General features: G+C 38.1%; 1 protein-coding gene across 1 annotated transcript in view; it reads left to right on the top strand.

Moving 5' to 3' along the window:
• GALNT2 (polypeptide N-acetylgalactosaminyltransferase 2) overlaps window positions 1-23,027 on the top strand; it is a 777,588-nt gene that overhangs the window by 175,904 nt on the left and 578,657 nt on the right. Inside the window, exon 4 of the mRNA XM_063443402.1 lies at window positions 2,669-2,767. Coding sequence (XP_063299472.1) covers window positions 2,669-2,767 — 99 coding nt within the window. The remainder of the gene's footprint in view (window positions 1-2,668; window positions 2,768-23,027) is intronic.

Raw genomic sequence — 23,027 nt, forward strand, 5'->3', positions numbered from 1 at the left:
GTCTTAGCATTTTTTTTTTTAAACATGCATGGGGGAGGGGAGGAGGTGCATTTACTTACCTGAACCAGACCCTCGTGGACACAAAAATCTTCCTCGGTTAGCTCTTCGTCAACTTCTGGCACATCAGCACTAAAAGTCGACCACAATGATGTAATATCACGCATTTGCGAGCGTACAGCAATGAGGGACTACTTTACACTGTCACACCCCATTGAAAAATGATTTGATAAAGATAAAATCTTTATGAAATACTCATTTTGACTGTTGTAATTTCACTGAATTACCAACTCAATCAAGAGATATACAGAGAAAAAGTATATCAAAATATGTCTATATCATGAGTTAGTTGGAATTTTAGTGAAATGCAAAGACGGTCTAAATGATTGTTTAATAAAGCGTACACATATATGAAATAATAATTTTTCAAGGGTAAGGATTTGACAATTCACAAGTAGTAGGAAAAGATGCCTGCTAAATAATGCTTCGGAAGGCCTCTGGGACTCAAAACCAAGGAAGCAGTAATTGCTTGAAGATACTATGCAGGACTACACAATGTGCATCTTCAAGCTGACAAACTACATTTGGAATTTATTTGCAACAGATAGATTCCACCGCAGTTGGCTTAGTAATGCAGTTGCCACAAGTGCACCAATTTGTGTTCCCTATTCTCCCGTCTTCTTCAGTGCTGGGATTATCTTCTTCTGGAGCCACCAACTGTCTGAGTGGAGTCTCTGGGAAGCATGGATCCATCATCGCAGAGGCATTTTCCAAATGAAGTCGTTGTAATAACTGCTGTTTCTGTTAAAATAAAACAAATATATTACATTTATAAGGAAATAATTATAAATGATATTAGATCAAATGCCAAACTTTAATGTATATACTGTATACCATTCCATGTAAAAATATTATTTTAAAATGAAAGTTTTTCATGGGTGTTTGATAGTTCAGCTTTAGCTAAACTAAAATTTAATAGAAAATATATAAATTACCCTTTCAACAGCATTCAAGTCCTGAGAAGTACCAGGATCCGAAGTGGACTCCCAAGTGCTTTGTACCTAAAATTGAAAATACATTTAGTATAAATTATTTCAGTGAAATTAAAACACAGTCAAGAAAAATAACTGGACAAAGTAGGCACTACTTTCTTTATGTATTTCTTCTATGCTTGACTTTATTACCCACCCAGCCAACGTACCACCAGCAGCAATGTCAACGTCAGTGGTCTTTGCAAATTCAACAAAGTCCACAGAAAGTGACAGTGCTGATTTAATACATGTTGTTAGTAGTAGTAGTATTATGGAAGGTGTTATGGAGTACCTGTCTCTTCATGATCAATGTTGGAAGCCATCATAAATACAATTGAAAAAAATAAATAAAAAATACTCTGATTAAACTCCGTAAATTATGTGGCTCACACAACAAAATCACTAAAATACTGAGAGATGCACACAGGTGACACACACTGACGTACATGCAAGAATTCTCCATAGTGTAGGAAACCTCCATAAGACAACGCAGTCCCTACTTTGTCTTCTGTTTTAAAGAAAACTAGAGCAGACAGGAAGAAATGAAGAACAGATCCTGACAGAGGGAGAGTAGTACATCCGCGTTCCTTAACCCCATAAGGACACATGACATGTGTGACATGTCATGATTCCCTTTTATTCCAAAAGTTTGGTCCTTAAGGGGTTAAAATGCTATGCAATTTTGGGCACCTGTTCTAAAGAAGGATATTATGGCACTAGAAGAAGTCCATAGGAGTGTTACAAAATTAATAAAAGGAATGGAGGGTTTTAGTTATAAAGAAAGAAAAACAAATCTCTTGAGTTTATAAAAATGGAGCTTCTGATGTCACGTGATGGCATTAGTCAAATATATTTGGGGTCAATACAAACCATTTTCTGGATATATATTTATAAATAGGACTATATATGTGAGGTCACGCTTTTAAAATAGAAGAAAAGAGTTATCGTCTAAGGGTTTTTTTTTTTATTTTTTACACCAAGAACAATACAGATGTGGAATTCTCTGCCTGAAGGCTGTTTAATCCGTCTGTACAGATATTTAAACAGCAACTTGATATTCAGGGCTATAATTTTTCATTTGTGTGGTAATAGCTTTTTGATCCAGGGTGAGATCTTACTGCCATTCTGGGGTCAAGAGTGAATGTTTTCCAAGTGTGTTGCAAACTTGGAAAGCGTTTCAAACTGGATTTTTTAATTCTTTTAGATCAACAACAAAACCAGATGGAAGAAAGGCTCAACTTTATGGATGCATGTCTCTTTTCGGGCCATGTTACCACAATTCCAGTTATCGGTTCTGATGACTAGAACTGCTCAATGCCTTTTTCATTAAAGTGAATTGCGTCCAAATTTTAACCAACACCCTTTATTTACCTACCTACTTTCCTAATTTATTCCTAATGCAAAATGAAAAGGAACATTTGCTAGTGTTGGTGCAGAAGGTTTTCTACGCATATGACGTAGTGAACTAATAGCTGTTTAACATTTGATTTATCATACATAGCTTCTCTATTAATGGTACAATGCTAAAGTTTTCATTTATTTTCCTTATTCCTTCGTTATTACACGTTGTGTATGCTTGTGTCATTTGTATTTGTTAAAATTCTTTATTTAAAACAAATAAATGATAAAACCTTTTTCAGATGCCGTAGGAAACAGTGGAGGATTGATTTGCCAGCAACCAGTGTGGTTATAACATTTCACAATGAGGCAAGATCTGCCTTACTTCGCACAGTTATCAGGTGAGTAAGAAGTCTCAATTTTAGTGCACTGTGCACTACCTCTATGGTGTTTTCATTAGTATAATATATCCACCTACATCAAGAAAACATTTTAAAGTAGGCAATTATCCCCCTCGGTGAACAAAATTGAGTTATTGGAGATTATCTATCAGGTACCGCCCTACTGGTCAAACGGTCCCTCAAAATAATCCTTCTAATAGAATATCAGGTTAAAAACCTTGCGATTATACCAGGAGCTGGTATTTAGGTAATATGAATAATTAATAATAAAATAAACAGAACAAGTAAACAATAGAAGTTCAATCACAGATAAGTTCAATCACAGATAAGAAATGTTAAACCATGTAAAATAAATACATGAAATATATATATATATATATATATATATATATATATACACACAAAATACAAATAGCTTGGCACTCTCCTTATTGTATAATAGGATACCTGCTTGGGTGCAAACCACGATGCGTTCCAAATATAGACAAAAATAGAGAATGTAGGATGCACACTCAGGTCTTTGTGAAAAAATGTGTAGTTTTATTCAATCCAGGTACAAACCAAACCCATATATATATCCAGTAGTACCCAGCACTCACACTCACAAAACGTCAAAAAATGCCGGGTGCATAACAGCCATAGCCAAAAATATGTAGAAATACAAAAAGTAAAGGCTTGCACTCACGGTCTGTTGTTGGAATTAAAACAATTCTTCTTTATTTAAATTCGCTTAAAACATGGTTGCTCTCTTCTCAACGTTTCAGCCACATCTGTGGCTTTCGTCAGGATCAAGTCAGGTATGCTGACTTGATCCTGATGAAAGCCACAGATGTGGCTGAAACGTTGATGAGAAGAGAGCAACCATGTTTTAAGCGAATTTAAATAAAGAAGAATTGTTTTAATTCCAACAACAGACCGTGAGTGCAAGCCTTTACTTTTTGTATTTCTATATATATATATATATATATATATATATATATATATGTATATGTGTATATGTATATATATATGTATATGTATATATGTATATGTGTATATGTATATATGTATATGTATATATGTATATGTATATGTATATATATATATATATATATATATATAAATATAAATCCAATAAATAATCAGCACTCCCAGGATTTGTAAATAAGCAAAACAATACTTTACTCCATAGTCAACGTTTCAAGCTTGTATGCTGTCCTGATGAAACGCTGAAACGTTGACTATGGAGTAAAGTATTTTTTTTGCTTATTTACAAATCCTGGGAGTGCTGATTATTTATTGGATTTATATTTATTGTGCAATCAAGCACCAGGTCTTAATCCCTCTTTGGTAGGAGTGCAAGGCTTTTTTGTCTATTATATATATATATATATATATATATATATATATATATATATATATATATATATATACAATATAATATAAAGCACAATAAATATTAGGCAAAAGGATATTACCTAACTTAAAATCCTGGGGGCGGGGCCGGACCGCCATGCTGACCGGTCGCATGCAGGAGAGGCTCCGGAGTAATCTGGCCTCTTAAGCTACACTCAGAAGCTTTTGACCAAAAACAAACCCACACACAAACTCACAAGGCTGCGGCAGGGGTAGCAGACCCTGAGATCGGGAGTTTTGGTCCCCCTGGAAGGGATACGAGGCTTCGGGGGCTGCGGCCTACTCAGAAGAGGGGCGAGGTGGACGGCCGCCACCATGCCCCCCCTTCCAGCTGCCACACACCGACTTCCTGAGTCGCTTGACGGCCCCGTTCACCCCCCCCCCTCTGGGCCGGGGGGGTCATCCCGGTCCCCACTAGGGAATCTACAGGCTGCGAGGAGCCTAACACCCAAGGCCTACCTTGTAAAATGGCGGCGACTCAGGGCACCTCACCATAAGAGCTGAGGTCCCGCCACTGACCCCGACGGAGACCCTTACAGCGTGTCCGACGATACAATAAGAATCGGAGCTGAAAGCAATCTACCCGGCATGAGTTCTAAATCTGTAACACTGCACTGAGAAGCTGGCCCTCGTGGCGCAACTAAGATGGCGGCCGATCACTTACCTCATACTCCAAGCTGGCCTTCAGGCCTCCAAGCCATAGGCGCCATCAGGTTACTGCTACAGATCCCCTACAACACCTTGCAGAAACTTTCCTGTGACGCTGGGAGAAAACTCATTAGCGTGCACTCACTAACTAGATGCTAGATACCAGCGGTGTTGCAAGCCCATGCCTTACCTCGGCAACCGGTCGCAGTAGAGGGTTCAGCACCGGAGAAGGGACCGCACTGAAACTGATACCTCAGCAACTATTCCTTCCCTTCCAACGACTTCAGAATCCGAAGGCTGCATCATCGAGGTGCCCGCGGAGGCCCATGTCGCAATTAACTACTCACTAAGTACCTCACTACATAGCCTAGCTCACATTCACGCAAGGCAGTAGTTTAAGTGACCTGAGGACTCCCTATGTCTGCCTTGGTGTAAAGGTGTAGCCCAGTGGTTATCTTATCCTAATTTAGCTAATGTTAAACGTTTGTTTGTTTTATGTTATTAAGCCTTTATATGACGTGCATAATGTTTCCAAATTGTGATATTGTTTTTTGTTGATGAGGCTCTCTTAACTAGTAGCCGGTGTTGAGGCGTTATAACTCTCATCTCACTCACCTGACGACATACTATAGACACTAGCTGTTAGATTGCCTAGCACATATTACAATTAATTAACTAGTCTATTACTCTTGTTCATTGCATCTCTTACATATCTCCATATAGTCCAGTCTGAAGTCTAAGCCATTAAAGAAACGTAGCTGTCTTACTCATACTCAGACGACTGTATGTGACATGCCTAGCTTGCCTAACTCCTTTATATGCAATGCTCTGCTCGTTCATGTAACACTCATGTTTAAGCATATAGAAACACATGCTGGACGTTCCTTTGTATAGCCTGTACTAAAACTCTTATGTTTTATGCTACCTTAAAAAAACAAAATGTGCATTGTTATTCGTGCCTTAACTAACTCTGATCTATGTTAAACCATCTGCTGACAACAGCTGTTGGGGCAATGCCAGATTGTCAGTATTTTTCATCCTATGCACCAAAAATAAAGAATTAAAAAAAAAAAAAAAAAAAAAAAAATCCTAATCCTAAATAGATAAATGAATATAGTGCCTTCAGAATAACCTTCAGAATAATCCGGAACACAACACTAACAAAAACACAAAAAATGGAATACAATGGCGATATAAGGTCTTAATGTACAAGCAGAGTCAATAGTAAAGTCGAAAATTATACAATAATGTTTATAAATGTGACAGTGAATATAACAGATCCATGGATGAAAGCCAGGAATTAACTGAATTTACACTGTTTAACTACATAGTACTGGGTGAATGCACTGTTCAGGGGGTTTATTATTATTTAGCGACACAACTGATCTCAAGTTGGGTTATGGCATTTCCCTCCACGCACCCCCCCCTTTCCGATAAGAGGAGGTGAATGGATCTGGAGTTGCTCATGACCGGCTCTAACCTCCCCCAATACTATATATGGCTACCCAAGGAACACAGAGCTTTTCTACGATCAGATTGCCCATCATTATTATACTACATCCAGATCTTGGACAAATACGCAGTGAAGTATGACCTAGTGAAACTCTCCTCCCCAATGACACCTCTGTTAAGAAACAGAGCTTTCCCCCTAGGGATGAGAGCCTGGGATTTTAAAAACTTGGAATACGCAGGACTCCAAAGGCTATGTCATATGACTACCGGGGACAAAATAATAACCTTTGACGAACTTAAAGAGAGGGCGACTCTCGCACCGGGAGACTTTTTTTAAGGTACCTACAACTTAAGGATTTTATAAGCCAAACCCACAGAAGAGAAATTGCTAGGAAAAATATTTACTCTTAACCAGGGCTTCCCAAACTTTTATGGGCCGAGACCCACTTTGCAAAACGGTAATTTTTCAAGACCCACTTGCTTTTAATGCATATTTTAAAACTCCATGAACAATCAGCTTTAGAGGCATACAATTGGCACACCATAGCAATCCGCTTTAGATGCACACAATTGTCACATCATGACCATTACTTTTAGAGGCATACAATTGGCACACCATAGCAATCCGCTTTAGATGCACACAATTGGCACACCATGACCTCATATACACACTGCACAAATACACACACACTGCACTGCATTCATTATATACACACACTGCACTCATACACACACTCAGGCCCGGACTGGCCATCGGGCACACCGGGCAAATGCGCACACACACACACACACACACACACACACACACACACACACACTGCACCCCTGACACTTACAGCACACACATACACACACACACTGCACCCCTGACACTTACAGCACACACACACACTGCACCCCTGACACTTACAGCGCACACACACACACTGCACCCCTGACACTCACAGCACACACACTGCACTCCTGACACTCTCAGCACCCTCACACACACTGCACCCCTTACACTCACAGCACCCTCACTCACACACACTGCACCCCTAACACTCACAGCACACACACACTGCACCCCTAACACTCACAGCACACACACTGCACCCCTAACACTCACAGCACACACACTGCACCCCTAACACTCACAGCACACACACTGCACCCCTAACACTCACAGCACACACACACTGCACCCCTAACACTCACAGCACACACACTCACACACTGCACCCCTAACACTCACAGCACACACACACACACACACTGCACCCCTAACACTCACAGCACACACACACTCTGCACTCCTAACACTCACAGCACACACACACACACTCTGCACCCCTAACACTCACACACACTGCACCCCTGACACTCACATCACACACACAATGCACCCCTAACACTCACAGCACCCTCACTAGCGCACACACACACACACACACACACACACACTGCACCCCATGACACTCACAGCTTCCTCACATGCACACACTGCACCCTCACACACAGCTTCCTCACACGCACATAGCACCCTGATGCAAACAACGCATGCACACACTGCACCCATCACACACACAGCACTCTTACCCACATAGCACCCTTACACAAACACAGCACCCATCACTCACACACACACTAAACCTCTCACACACACTGCACTCCTCTCGCACACACACTACACACCTTACACACACCCTCACACACACTGCACAATATGCTTTCCTAGCATTTTTGTCTCCTGGTATCCCAACTATGGAGACACCAGAGACAAATTTCAAGCAAACACAGTGCAAGCATGTTATTAAATTTGCTTGCGCTGTGCAGAACAAATACAGGGTCTTTTTCTCATGCCAGAGCTCTTCAGCAGAACTCTGTGCATGGTCTACCCTGGAAGAGCATTGAACCAACATGCTCACTTTGTGATGGGGCGTGCTTGTCATTGGTGACGACAAAACACACCCTATCTGGCCCCGCCCCCTTTTTAGTGGGCCGCTGTAATTAAAAAATGCCCGGGCCGAATTTTCTTCCCAGTCCGGAACACTGCATTCATACACACACACTGCACTCATAAACACGCACTGCATTCATTATATACACACACTGCACTCATACACACGCACTGCATTCATTATATACACGCACTGCACTCATACACACGCACTGCATTCATTATATACACACTGCACTCATACACACACTGCACTCATACACACACACACACACTGCATTCATACACAAACACACACTGCATTCATTATATATACACACACTGTAAATAAATATTCAATTAATATAATTTTTTTAGGATCTAATTTTATTTAGAAATTTACCAGTAGCTGCTGCATTTCCCACCCTAGTCTTCTACTCGAGTCAATACGTTTCCCAGTTTTTTTTGGGTAAAATTAGGGGTATATAGGGTAATACTAGTTTTACACTTTCATTATAGTTAGTGCATTCACTAAGCTTAGGACATGGGACATTTAGGGTTAATGTTAGGGTTCAAAATTCAATTTAGGGTTACGATTAGGGACTTGTATGTATTTAGTGATATTTCACATTAGGGGAATATCTATAAATAGTGATTTCTCACACTTTATTTTAATCCTTACCCCAAGGGTTAGGGTTAGAATAGAGTGTTATAGAGGTTAAAATCTCTTACCTAACCCTAATTTGAACCCTCACTTAACCCTAAATGTCCCGTGTGCCTGAGCTTAGTGAATGCACTAACTATAATGAAAGTGTAAAACTAGTTTTACTTACCTTCCAGGACCTTGCTGTGGAGGAGTAGCAGGAGTGCTAGCACCCATGTGCAACACAGGATCCAGCTGATTCCCCTCACCGGAAGTGTATCAGGACTTGTGATTAAGGCGTTCTCATCACATCGGTCAATTGTCATTTATATAAAGAGACAATAATTAAATATATCAGAATGCAGGATAAAGAGATAAAATATATATACACATAATACTTACAATACCCTAATCTATACAGGAAGTATACAATACATCATAAAAGATATATAACATAAAAAAATAATTGTTCCACAAAAAATTTGATATATCTGCTCGAATGCCCTTGTGGCCTCCAATATGTTGGAATGACCACAAGATGCTTGAAAATACGTCTGAGCGAACACTGCAGAAACATTAAAAATGGATACTTGAATCATTCAGTTTCCAAACATTTCATTATACATAATAAAAACCCCAAAATGTTGAAATGTATTGCTATAAAAAAATATACTGTTCCATGGAGGGGTGGAAATATTAAAATATCTTGGGTAAGAAAGAAATGGAGTGGGTTTACGAGCTTCAAACTCTTGCACCTTATGGCTTAAATGCTGATTTCGATTTGTTTAACTTTTTGTGACAATCCTATACTCAACTTATTTTAATCCACTCTTTTTATTTGTTATCCTCTCTTTATTATTATATTTTCTTTATTATTTTTTTATTATTCTCTTATTATTATTATTATTATCCTTTCCATTACTTTCTCCCTCTAGCCATTTGGCATGTGTTTATTTCATTTTTTTCCCTTTTCCCTGTTTCAGAGCCAGGTTCAACATTTATACCGGTTTTCTTTTGTGTTCTCCTTTTTTGTTTATCTTGTTTCCCTGACAACGGCTACAGCTTCGTGTCAGCCGCTGTCTAGTTATATTATGCTTCCTAGTGACGACGGCCGCAGCTCCGTACATGCCGCCGTCATCAGTACCAACACTCCCCTTTTTCCACGTCAGCCGCATCATGTGCGAGCTGACGTTCACTCTCACGCCCACTGGCGCCGGCCGCATTACTCCTGCGTGCCGACGCCAATTGCCCGCCCCCTTCTATGACGCCGGCGGCTGCGCAGTGCCAGCCGGCGCCTAATACATGTCCCATCACCCTTTTCGGCCAAGTGATGCCGATCATGTGACCAATCACTATCATTCTTCATTTTACACTATACATTACTCGTTTTTATTATATAATGTGACCTTTTAAATATTTTCTTGTTCCTTGTTCCATATTTATTGTGTTTTATTTGTTTTGATATTGTTTTTACATATGTAATTGTAACTGAACTTCTGATTGGCTGCCCAAATTTTGGCGCCAATTTTTGAATGTATGCATATGCTATTTAAAGGATCCACTGCCTGGTATCAGGTTCTTTACCCATATTGATAACGCCGATTGGCGAAACGCGTTTATGGTTTTTATATTGTGTAAATTTTAATATTAAAGTATATTTGGTAACTTTTTATTGTACCATTTATCTTTTTATACACATATATTTATTATTGCTACCTGGCATTATTCCCTTTTACCCGTTGGACTCCAAGGTATCCCAGGTGGGGACTATACCACCAACGCTAATTATCAGAAGCAGTTGATCTGCTCCTGTCTTGTGAGTATCCACTTTTATCATATATTTTATTTGAAGTTCTATGCAGAGACTACTATTGGTTGTCCTTTTCTATTTGAGTGCCTCTCGTATCACGGAAGGAGGAAGGACGTGAAGGAAAGTCACCCCATAGCCTACAAGCGGGGATCAAAACCGCTGTACGCCCGTCATACTTGAGCTGGTTCTAGCTCTTTTAAATGTGAGTTTACATTCAAGTTTTACATTTTACTCCTCAATTTCCGAACATACTACACTATTGTGGCTCTGTATTTGTTCTCATCCCTTGTATATGAGACGTCCCATAAGGAAGATAGCAAGAAATACTGCTGTTCCAGACAAAGCATCATTATACAATACGTTTCCAAAGGACATTGTCAGATAAGACTTTTTCTTTTTATTCATTGATTTAATCCTGGACTTTCTGTATTATTTAAAGTTTTATCTAAGCGCAGCCCTTTCTTGTATTTTTTTTACTAAACAGCCGCAAGTGCCTACGAGTTCTCTCCCCCCTATGGACCGGTGGGGGAGATCCCGGTCCCAGCCAGGTTGGGAGCCCCACACTCTGCACCACATGAGTGTGCCTACAACTCCATCAAGCAAGGTGGGACCTGGGGCACCCATGATGGCGGACATAAGCGCATCCAGCATGAGAGACAAGCAACAACCCGCCAAACAAGGCCACGACACACAGACAAGAGACTCAATCAGTGAAATTTTTGAATGTTTCTGGGCCAGGCTACAGGCACACATGCAGTCAGCAGGGCCAAGCAGCATGAAACCTGCGAAATACACAGCCCAAGATTGGGGAGGCCTGGGAAACCTCCTCGGGGCACCACGGAGCACCAAGCGACAAATCCCCGAGATGGGGGCCCTCCCGGGCTGGGAGCAATAGGGGCAACACCCCACAGGTGCCAACCACACCGGCGGATTGGGGCAAGAGGTAACCGACTGAAAGCGGAGAACAACACCCACCGCAACATCCCGCCAGGGAAGACCCTGGGCCACTACGGAACCCAGGCTCGTGGCACAAGAGCACCAGCTCCCGTACAGCGCCGGGGCAGAAGGGCACAAACGACTGACCACAGATCCAGATGCTCCTATGGAGGGCTGAACTTGGGTCCACTAAGGAGACCCCAGGGCCGGAGTACACGGACTGTAACACCCAGCGGTAGACGGGCACCAACAGCAGACAAGAGTCTTCAACGCCCAGCAAGGCCACAAGACCATCTCTGGATAAGCCCAGCAGCACCCAAGACCCCCACGGCCGTATACTTCTTTGCCACACGGGGGATGAGCCAGAAATCTGCGAGACTACGTACACTGAGAGGTCAATGCCCGCAAACCAACACACCTGTAGCGGGGACGGCTCCTCACCTGGGCTCCCCCCTACCGTTCAGCGCACCAGCCAGGGACTTAAACCCCGTAAGGGTAAGGGTTGACTTTACAGCTCGGTGACCCTGGAGGGTTTGAACTGTCCCGTTAGGTGGCTGCGGGACGTACCTCATATACAAGGCAGTCCCCGGGCCAAAATGGACACAAGCGTGTATTTACTTGCAGTATCTGACCCACTACCTCCCCACGTTTAATCTGTTCCTAACAGGCACCTGTTAACCAAACTTATGTTGGTCCTGTATACCAAGATACTGTTTTCTCTAAGCATACGACCCAAGCTTGGCGGCCACCATGTCCACGGCAGGGTAGTGGCGACTCAAGTACACACTAAGGACCACTACTATCACTGGCCAACCTGTCAAGCTTCCAGAGCCGGCATCGGCTGATCAGAGTGGATTGAACCAGTAATGTTTGATACCTCATGTTTTTTGTTCTTTTTTTCTCTTCTTGCTCTATCTACTTACACATGTTTTCTCTTAATATTTTTTACCTTCCCGACCCAGTGGCATTGAGCTTGCCCTATTGCTAACGTATATAGAGCGCATTTAAACAATGTTTATTTCTTGTCGATATATATAACCCTTGCTATTTGCATCTCTCAACTACTATCTTCAGGCACATAAGCATGTTGTTATCACAAAAGCAAATTAGTGCAGTACATTCCGAATTTGCCTGTCCATACTGTTAGTGCGCATCTTGCCAAATGTCCCTGTCTACATTTGAACTACTCTACTTCCACCGCCTAACATGTATTGGTTTTGCTGTTATGCCCGTTAAGACGTAATCGCTACAACATACCTTGCTTTATCATCATTCATAGGCAATGCACTGCTTTCTCGCTAAAAATGTCACTGTGACTTGCCAATCGTTTAATAATTACTTAATAATTACTTAAATATAATAATTGCTAAAATATGCCAAGCATGAAGTTATTGTTGACAACACCAACTTTTCTAAAGTAATCGCATGAGACCTAGCCTGAATGTCATTTTCTGCTTTAATAGCACTAGCCTGTCTAAGTGATTAGCGTTGAATCTTCTTATGTTTTTTCTTTTTAACTAAAAAATGTGCCAGACTATTGATGACCACAACCTGTAAAGCAAATGTTTATACCTATACTCTGATGTCGCTATTGTGGCGCACCAGTGCTTACTGTTCTCCTTATGCACAACCAAAATAAAGAATTAAAAAAAAAAAAAACATAATATACAAAAACACACAAGTAAATATGGTGCTAAATAGTAAATAATGATGATAAAATAATAATTCAATAAGCAGCACTTAGTATAGTGAAAAAAGCTCCAATCACATGTAACCATAAAAACAAAAACAAAGTGTGCTGTGCCTTTAAGACCAATATTCAGACAACATGTTACAATAAAGTGCAATTGGGTGCAATAGTTATAGCAAAACAAGTGACCAATATTCAGACAAAATATTTTGAGAAAGTGCAATTAAATGCAAATTCATATGACAAAAAAGAGTGATAAAGGGCACTTTGTGCAAATGTGCAAAAACACTCACAAATGAATTAATGTTGACAAATAGTGCAAATTTTGTATACTTAACTTTCCTACTATAAGGAGAGAGCCTCCAAACTTGTGTCAGCAATACACTATAAATTTTAAAAAAAGAGAAAAGAAGACACAACCTCATAGGGTAATATGCATAAATAATAAATGTATAAATAATGTAAACTTGAAACATTCACAAAGGTAGAGCAATAAAGTCTGCTCTAAACTGTAATGGCATCACTGTGTAAGGTATTCAGATTTGAAGCTGTGGTGAAGATTGAAACACTTTATTGTCAGCATACATAGACATTTTAAAATATTCTAGAGTTTTAACGTTAAAAAGATTTTTTTAGCATTTACAATAGTAATGATATTTTAAATACCAACCACACTAATCTAGTTTTTATCCAAGAAATGATCGAACCAGTGCAATAGATATGTTTGAGAAAACGGTAATTAGTGACTTTAAAAGCTTGAAAATAAGAATTTTAAAAGATATTATAATTTGAGTTATAATGAAAAATGTGCATTAGATGGACTAAGGTGTAATGAAAACATTATTATAAAACCTGTGGGTTTATTGCCATTCAGGATACAGAACAATATCTAAAAGAATGCTATAAACAAATCAATGATCGAAAAATATATATAGAATTAGATAAAGATCCTACCTCAGAAATACAACAATCACTGTATGCACTTTTAGAGAAAGGCAAAGAGTCTGGTATACTGAATGAGAATGTATATAAATTTTAGAAAAATTAATTTCCCCGCATACCTACATTTTATACTTTACCTAAGGTTCACAAAGATATTCAAAATCCGCCTGGTAGAACTATTGTCTCTGGCATAGGTTCTATTTCTGCAAATTTATCTACATTTTTAGATATTTATCTACACGATTTCGTAAAAATTATGCCATCTTACATAAAAGATACTAGAGATATTATAAAAAAAAATTAAGAACTACGAAATGGGAAAAGATCTAATATTGGTAACCAGTGACATATCATCCTTATATACTTCTATACCACACGGTCTAGGGTGTCAAGTAATACGAAATCAATTGGAGAATTCTCAAAAAATGTCCCAAGATCATGTTAATTTTATTATAGATAGTTGCTTGGATTTTAGATAATTATTTGTATTTTAATATAAAAATACTACTTACAACGACAGGGTACTACCATGGGGGCTAAGTTTGCCCCCAGTTATGCCAATTTTGTACATGGCTGGATGGGAAAATGAATTTGTGTATGGCAACTTAAGATGGGGGGCAAACTTTGCCCTATATCGCAGGTACATAGATGATCTTATTTTCATATGGAAGGGCAGCGAAGTAGATCTAAATATTTTTTTTAAATACGGTAGTCTTAATCAGAATGATTGGGGCATCAAGTTAACCAGCACATATAGCCCTATTAAAATAGAGTTTTTAGATTTAGAAGTGTACATAGAAAATGAAGAAATAAAAACAAAGATTTATTTTTTAAAAAGTTGATGCTAATAATTATGTTTTATATAATAGTGGGCACTATACGCCATGGCTAAACAACATCCCCAAAGGCCAACTTAGACGAATCAGAAGGAACTGTACTGATACGGAAGTTTTTAAACAACAGGCACAGTTTTTAAAAGGGCATTTTTTGGATAAAAAAATATCTTGAACATTTGGTTAAAGAAGCTGATGATGATGCTGTCACTTTAAATCATGATGAACTTATTGAAAGGAAGCGAGATAGAGAAATTAAATAATGTACCGCTAGTATTTGATTTTAATATGGCACATAAGGTTGTAAAAAGGATAATAAATAGACTTTGGCACCTACTGAAAGAGGATACAGAATTGGTTAAAATCTTACCACAATAACCTTTAGAGGTGCACCACATTTTAGTTTAATTTTAACTCATAGACAACCTGAAAAAAATGTGAAAAACATTTTATTAATGATAGAAAAGCTTTTTATTCTTGTGGAAAATGCACAGGGTGTAAATATAGTAAAAATAAAACTCTTAAAGGGATAGGTAAATTTAGGAGTAAGTATAAAGACAATGAATTCAATATTAACAATTTTATCCCTTGTTTTACACGGAATGTAATTTATCTTTTAATATGTCCATGTGGATTACAGTATGTGGGCTGAATTATACGCCCACTTCACAAGAGAATAGGGGAACACGTAAATAATATTTTAAAGGGCGTTACACAACATAGTGTTTCAGCACACTTTAAAGCCAAACACAATAAGGACCCCAGGGGCTTAATTTGTTTTTAGGAATAGAAGTGGTAAACAAACCCCATAGAGGGGGTGACCACATTTTAAAAATTGGGAGAGATGAAATGTGTCCACAAATTTAAAACTTTGGAACCACATGGTCTAAATATAGAATTCAATCTTTTTAATTTTTTATAAAATTAAAGAATATTTTGAAAGCATTTTTTTCACATTATTTATATTATGTTTAACCCCTTAACCCCTTAAGGACAAAGCTTCAGAAGCTTGTCTTTCCCTTAATGACAACGGCATTTTTTGCATTTTTTGCTATTTGCGTTCAACTGCAATTTGCATTTTACTAATTAATTGCACCGACACATATTATATACCGTTTTTTAAAGGACAGAAAGGGCTTTAATTTGATGTAACACACACATATATATATATATATATATATATATATATATATATATATATATATAAATGCTTATTTATTATAAAAAAATACAGAAATATGCAAAAATTGAATTTTTGTGTGTTTTTTTTTACAGTTTTTGCAATAATAATGTGTACATAATTAGTGCAGGTTAAGGAAAGTAATTAAAAATAAATTCATTTAGTTGTTCTGAATTACAGAATATATAATGTGTCTGGGATTTTAAGGTTTTTTTTGGTAGTTACAGGTCACAAAGCACAAGGAGTAAAATAAACTTTTTATGTGGAGCGATTTTAGAATTTGGTATGTTTGTCTTGTAAGCCTAATAGCCATAAAAGAAAACAAAATTGCGACACAAAAGTATATATTTATATAAAGTAGACACCACAGGCTATTTAGCTCAATTCTTGCGCCTGCAGGGTCCGTAAAGGCGACCCTCTCCCTTCTTGGGGAACCTTTATCCTTCTTATTTTCAATCTAGGATACAGAGCATATATAGTGCAGTACCTTTGGAGTTCTTTAAAATAAATAAAATAATAGATGAGGTACTCACAAACCCAGAGCCTTCAGAATAGGCTCAATGGAACAGCATATGTGGTTAAGGACCTTAACCACATATGCTGTTCCATTGAGCCTATTCTGAAGGCTCTGGGTTTGTGAGTACCTCATCTATTATTTTATTTATTTTAAAGAACTCCAAAGGTACTGCACTATATATGCTCTGTATCCTAGATTGAAAATAAGAAGGATAAAGGTTCCCCAAGAAGGGAGAGGGTCGCCTTTACGGACCCTGCAGGCGCAAGAATTGAGCTAAAACCTTTTAGCTCTTCAGAGTGTGAGTGGGAATATTCTCTTATACATATTACATTGTGTATTTTACAGTTTTACGCTATATGTTTTTTATGTTTATATTTTTAAGGAAATTATATCACGGTTAAGGTTCCAAGAAACGTTTATATTCAGGTATATTCACACTCCTTCAAAATTATCTCCTGTTTCCACATCTTGAGTTTAATATAGCGCTTCACCATCACCCCGTATTTTATTCCTTAGTTTTTAAGATAAGCTTTTGGTGATTTAGCAGCTTCTCGTGTTAATTTTTAACCATTTGGTACATAATATTCTGGTTATTCATATTAGCGCTGGTACACCCACCCGTTTTTTTGACCACAGGCTATTTACCTAAGGTTGTTTTGACACTTTCTACGTAGCCATTTTACCGCCAACCTCTGCTAAATATTGGAGTAACATTGTGTTTTTGGGGGGTTTTCACACACAAACTTATAGCAAAGAACTTCTCATGTGTATTTTGTAAAGTTGGTGTGTGCTATTCCTGTACAAAGTTTTATTATGTGTTCAGTTACTTCTGCTGAGTACAACGGTACCCCCATTGTATGTCTTTGGCACTATTTTGTGAAGCTACAGTGCCATATAGGAGACCTGTCCTTTTCAGTATTCACAGTAGAATTTTGAGAGACGGATTTAATGAGCCTATGCTTCCATTTGGGGTATTATAACAGTTTGACTGTTCAAAAACAGCCCACAAAGGCCTACCATTTGTAAAAGTAGACACTCCAGTGTATCTCATAAGGTGCATATTGTGCCTTAACATGCCCCCATTTTTTTACCATTACATGCCAAAGTATGTGGTAAAAAATAATTTTGTGCATTTTTTACATACGGATTGCATTTTTGCTGGGCATTTTGTATATTTCATGTGTGCCACTAAGTTCAAACCCCCCAAATTATGCTCAGCTAAGTCTTCTGAGTAAAAGGACACCCCCATTGTATGTCTATGGCACTATTTTGTGAAGCTACAGTGCCATATAGGAGACCAAGCCATATCAGTTTTGACCGAACTTTGAATTTTGACGCCGGGCCTATGTGCAATTTCCAAGCATCTTTGCAGGTTTTAAATTCAAACTACCCCACAAAGGCCTACCATTTCTTAAAGTAGACACCCCAGGGTATTTCAAAAGGCATATTTTGGACCTTAGCGTGGGATCATTTTTCCGCTAGCGTGTACCAGATATATGTGGACATCGGAGGGGCACATTTGGGACACAGCCATTCAATTTTTTTTCAAACTTTAAATTTTTACGCTGTGCCCATGTCCCATTTTAGAGTATTTTACCAGGCTATATAATCCAAATACCCCATAAAGCCATACCATTTCTTAAAGAAGACACCCCAGGGTATTTCAAAAGGCATATTTTGAACCTTAGCGTGGGATCATTTTTCCGCTAGCTTGTACCAGGTGTAGTGGTAGTGAGCGTTATTAAATGTATTTTTTACCTTTTAAAACTTTTTTTACTTTTTAAAACTATTTTTTTAACTTTTGTTTTGCTTATTAATTTTTTTAAAGTTTCCTAAACTTTCGTAAAACTTTTTTTTACAGATTTAACATTTTTCTAAGCTTTTTTTTTTACGTTAACCCCTAACTAGCAGTAAGCAGCACTAACAGTAAATTCCCCATTTTCCCATAACTCCCACCCACCCCAGCTAGCAAAATATTTAATTATACAATATTTAAATTAGTTAATTAAATAAATTTAACCCCTGAGGGTTAAAAAATAAATAAAAGTTAATCGTCAGGGGTTAAAAAAAAATTAGATCACAGTATAATACTGTGATCTGTATTTTGATCACTGTAGGCAGTGATCAACTGGCAGGGAAGGGGCTAATTTTTATTTGGACTGGGTAAAAGGTTTATTTTTTTTAATTTTTTACTTAAACGTTATTAAAACTTTTTTTAACTTAATTTTTTTACTTTTTAAAGCTTATTTTTAAACTTTTTTTTAACGTTAACCCCTAGTTAGCCTAATACTAAATCCCCCAATTCCCCACTAACTTCCACCCTCCCCAGCTAGCTAAATTTATAATTTTAAAATATTTAAATTAATTAATAAAATAAATTGAACCCCTGAGGGTTAAAAAAAAAAAGAATTAACCCTCAGGGGTTAAAAAAAAAATCAGATCATAGTAAAATGTAATCCCTGCCAATTGATCACTGTAGTCAGTGATCAATTGGCAGGGAAGGGGTCAATTTTTTATTAAAATGGGTAAAGGGGGGTGGGATTTTAAATAAACTTTATTTTTTTGTCACCAGGGGGCAGGATCAACACTGATCCGTCTCCCTGCACTTCACACTGAACCCGGAAGTGCAGGGAGGCGGAGGTGAGTATACACAGCACATGTGCCCGCTCTGGCATGCTGTCAGAGCGGGCACATGTACTGGGGCAGCCGGATCCGGTGCTCCCGGTCTGCCTCTAATGCAGAGGCAGACCGGAGCACCATTAACCCCACGATCGCCGCGATTGCGGCGATCTGGGGTTAATTTTAACGGGTGACGGACGAGGTCCGTCACTCGTCATTAACGCATTCCCCTGAGGTCACTCGTCGTTAAGGATTGAGCCAAATGTACACGTTGTGAACAAAACAAAACGTAAACAAAACCTGGCATTTGCGCTACATGTCTGTCCAACCGTAATTCACCTCTTTCATATTAAATGCACCCACCCTTATTATATATCATTTTATTCAGGGGAAACAGGGCTTTCCTTTAATATTAAATATTTAGCTATGAAACATAATTTAATATGAAAAAAATTGGAGAAAATACTAATTTTTTTTTTTTTATTCTGCATGACATTTTAACTGTCAATGTCATAATACAGTTTGCTTTTACTGCAATAAAATACACATATTTATATTCAGCAAAGTCTCACGTGTAAAACAGTACCCCCTATGTACAGGTTTAATGGTGTTTTGGGAAGTTACAGGGTCAAATATAGCACATTACATTTGAAATTGAAATTCACCAGATTGGTCACGTTGCCTTTGAGACTGTATAGTAGCCCAGGAATTAAATTTACACCCATAATGGCATTTGCAATAGTAGACAACCCAAGGTTTTGCAAATGGGGTATGTCCAGTCTTTTTTAGTAGCCACTTAGTCACAAACACTGGCCAAAGTTAGCGTTAGTATTTGTTTGTGTGTGAAAAATGCAAAAAACGCCAATTTTGGCCAGTGTTTGTGACTAAGTGGCTACTAAAAAAGACTGGACATACCCCATTTGCAAAACCTTGGGTTGTCTACTATTGCAAATAGTATGCCATCATATGGGTAATTTTCATTCGTGTGCTACCATAGGGTCTCAAAGGCAACGTAACCAATCTGGCGAATTTTAATGTGAAAAAAAATGAAACACAAACCTTTTATTTGACGATGTAACTTTTGAAAACACCATAAAACCTGTACATGAGGGATACTGTTGTACTCGGGTGACTTCGCTGAACACAAATATTTGTTTCAAAACAGTAAAAAGTATCACAGCAATAATATTGTCCGTGTAAGTGCTGTTTGTGTGTGAAAAATTAAAAAAAAAACGTCACTTTTATTGGCGATATCGTTTTTATACATTTGACTATTTTGAAACACTAATATTTGTGTTCATCGAAGTCTCCCGAGTAAAACAGTACCCACCATGTACAGGTTTTATGGTGTCTTGGAAAGTTATAGGGTTAAATATAGTGCTAGCAAATTAAATTCCCTATACTTTCGGCATGGGTTGTCAGGCAAGTCCCGCTAATTGTAGTTAATTAAAATACCTAATTATGTAAAAACATTACATAAATATATATGTAGAATAGAGATGTCCCGAACAGTTCGCCAGGAAACATAGCTTGTTCGCGGTCGCTGCGGCGGGAGAACATATGCGATGTTCGGTCCGCCCTCTATTCGTCATTGAGGTGGGAGGGTCTGGGAGGGAGGGTCTGCTGCTGATTGGCTGGAATGTGTCTGCTGACTGTGAGGTACAGGGTCAAAGTTTACTCAATGATGACGAATAGGGGGCGGACCGAACATCTCATCTGTTCGCCCACCGCGGCAACCACGAACAAGCTATGTTCGCTGGCGAACAGTTCCTGGCGAACTGTTCGGGACATCTCTATTCTACATATATATTTATGTAATATTTTTTACATAATTAGGTATTTTAATTAATTACAATTAGCGGGACATCTCTAATGTAGAATTAATATATATATATATATACATATATATATATATGGAACATGGGGGGGTGGTTGCACTCACCTGAACATGCTTAAATGGGGTGCTGCTGGGGTGAGTGCAACCACCCCCCCATGTTCCATATATATATATATATTTGGGAGTCTAGCCAACTCCTTGGTTTTGCACCCCTCCCTGTCCCAGGTGTCTCATCTCAGGTCCCTATTTAGTCTTGTACTGCAGAGAGCCTCAGATGGAATTTGTTCCCCAAGTAAGTGGGTTAATCTCATAAGAGCAGACATTAGACTGTGAGAGTAGTACCTGCCAAAGATGGGGTACATTGACGTTGTGGCAGGCTTATGCAATGTATAATCATATAATGTAACTAAATCCTAAATCCCCATTATTTTTTGCCTAGATAAGGGGTTTTTAAACAAAACCTTTTAAAAACTAATAAAATCTGTCAACATTGAAGTTGCTGTTTAGTAGATAGGAGAGTGCGCTGGATCTTGTGTATTGTATATGTGTATATATATATATGTATATATATATATATATATAAAATATGTATATATAGGTGTGTATATATATATATATATATAGTGATATATGTATGTGTGTATATATATATATATTATTTTGTTCTATGTGTTTTTTTATAAACATATATATAATATATCACAATACAGTTAGAACAAAATAACACACATCTATATATTTTTTATTATTTATTTTTTTATTATTTTTTACAATTTTTTAACGTATTTACATATATTTGGTGCAGGCAGGATCAGCTGCTGGGGATTACCTGGGATCCCAGGTGAGACCCCCGACCGGCGTGGGACCGGGTTAGTAAAAAATAAAAAAAACGGAGGGCGTACTATTACGCCTTGCGGCGTTTAGAGACGCTTAGAATAGGGCGTAATAGTACGCCCTCCGGTTTTAAGGGGTTAAGTAGGTTTTAGAGAACTATTTAGATAATTTAAGACAAATCAAAATAACATATATTAACCCCTTCAGGACGGAGTCAATAGTACACGTTCTGATCAAAACAAAACGTAAACAAAAACTGGAATTTGCGCTATATGTCTGTTTACCCGTAGTTCCCCTCTTTCATATTAAATGCACCCACACTTATTATATATCATTTTGTTCAGGAGAAACAGGGCTTTCATTTCATATAAAATATTTGTATTTGAAACAATTTATTATGAATAAAATTAAAAAAAACTGTGAGAAATTTGAATTTTTTTTTAAATTTGTAGTTCCGCCTCACATTTTAGCTGTAAATGTCATAATACTGTTTTACGGCAACAAAATGCACATATTTGTAATCAGCGATGTCTCACGAGTACAACAGTACCCCCCATTAACAGGTTTTATGGTGTTTTGGAAAGCTACAGGGTCAAATATAGAACGTTCCATTTTCAAATTGAAATTTGCCAGATAATAATGTTACCTTTGAGACGGTGTGGTAGCCCAGGAATAAGAATTACCCCCATAATGGCATACCATTTGAAAAAGTAGACAACCCAAGGTATTGAACGTGGGGTATGTTTAGTTTTTTTTAGTAGCCACTTAGTCACAAACACTGGCCAAAGTTAGCGTTCATATTTGTTTATGTGTGAAAAAAGCAAAAAACTAATATTTGGCCAGTGTTTGTGACTAAGTGGCTACTAAAAATGACTGGACATACCCCATTTGCAATACCTTGGGTTGTCTACTTTTGCAAATGGTATGCCATCATGGGGGTAATTCTTATTCCTGGGCTACCATACGGTCTCAAAGGCAACATAACTAATCTGGCAAATTTCAATGT

This window comes from Pelobates fuscus, chromosome 2 (assembly GCF_036172605.1).
Source record: "Pelobates fuscus isolate aPelFus1 chromosome 2, aPelFus1.pri, whole genome shotgun sequence".
Taxonomy (NCBI): domain Eukaryota; kingdom Metazoa; phylum Chordata; class Amphibia; order Anura; family Pelobatidae; genus Pelobates; species Pelobates fuscus.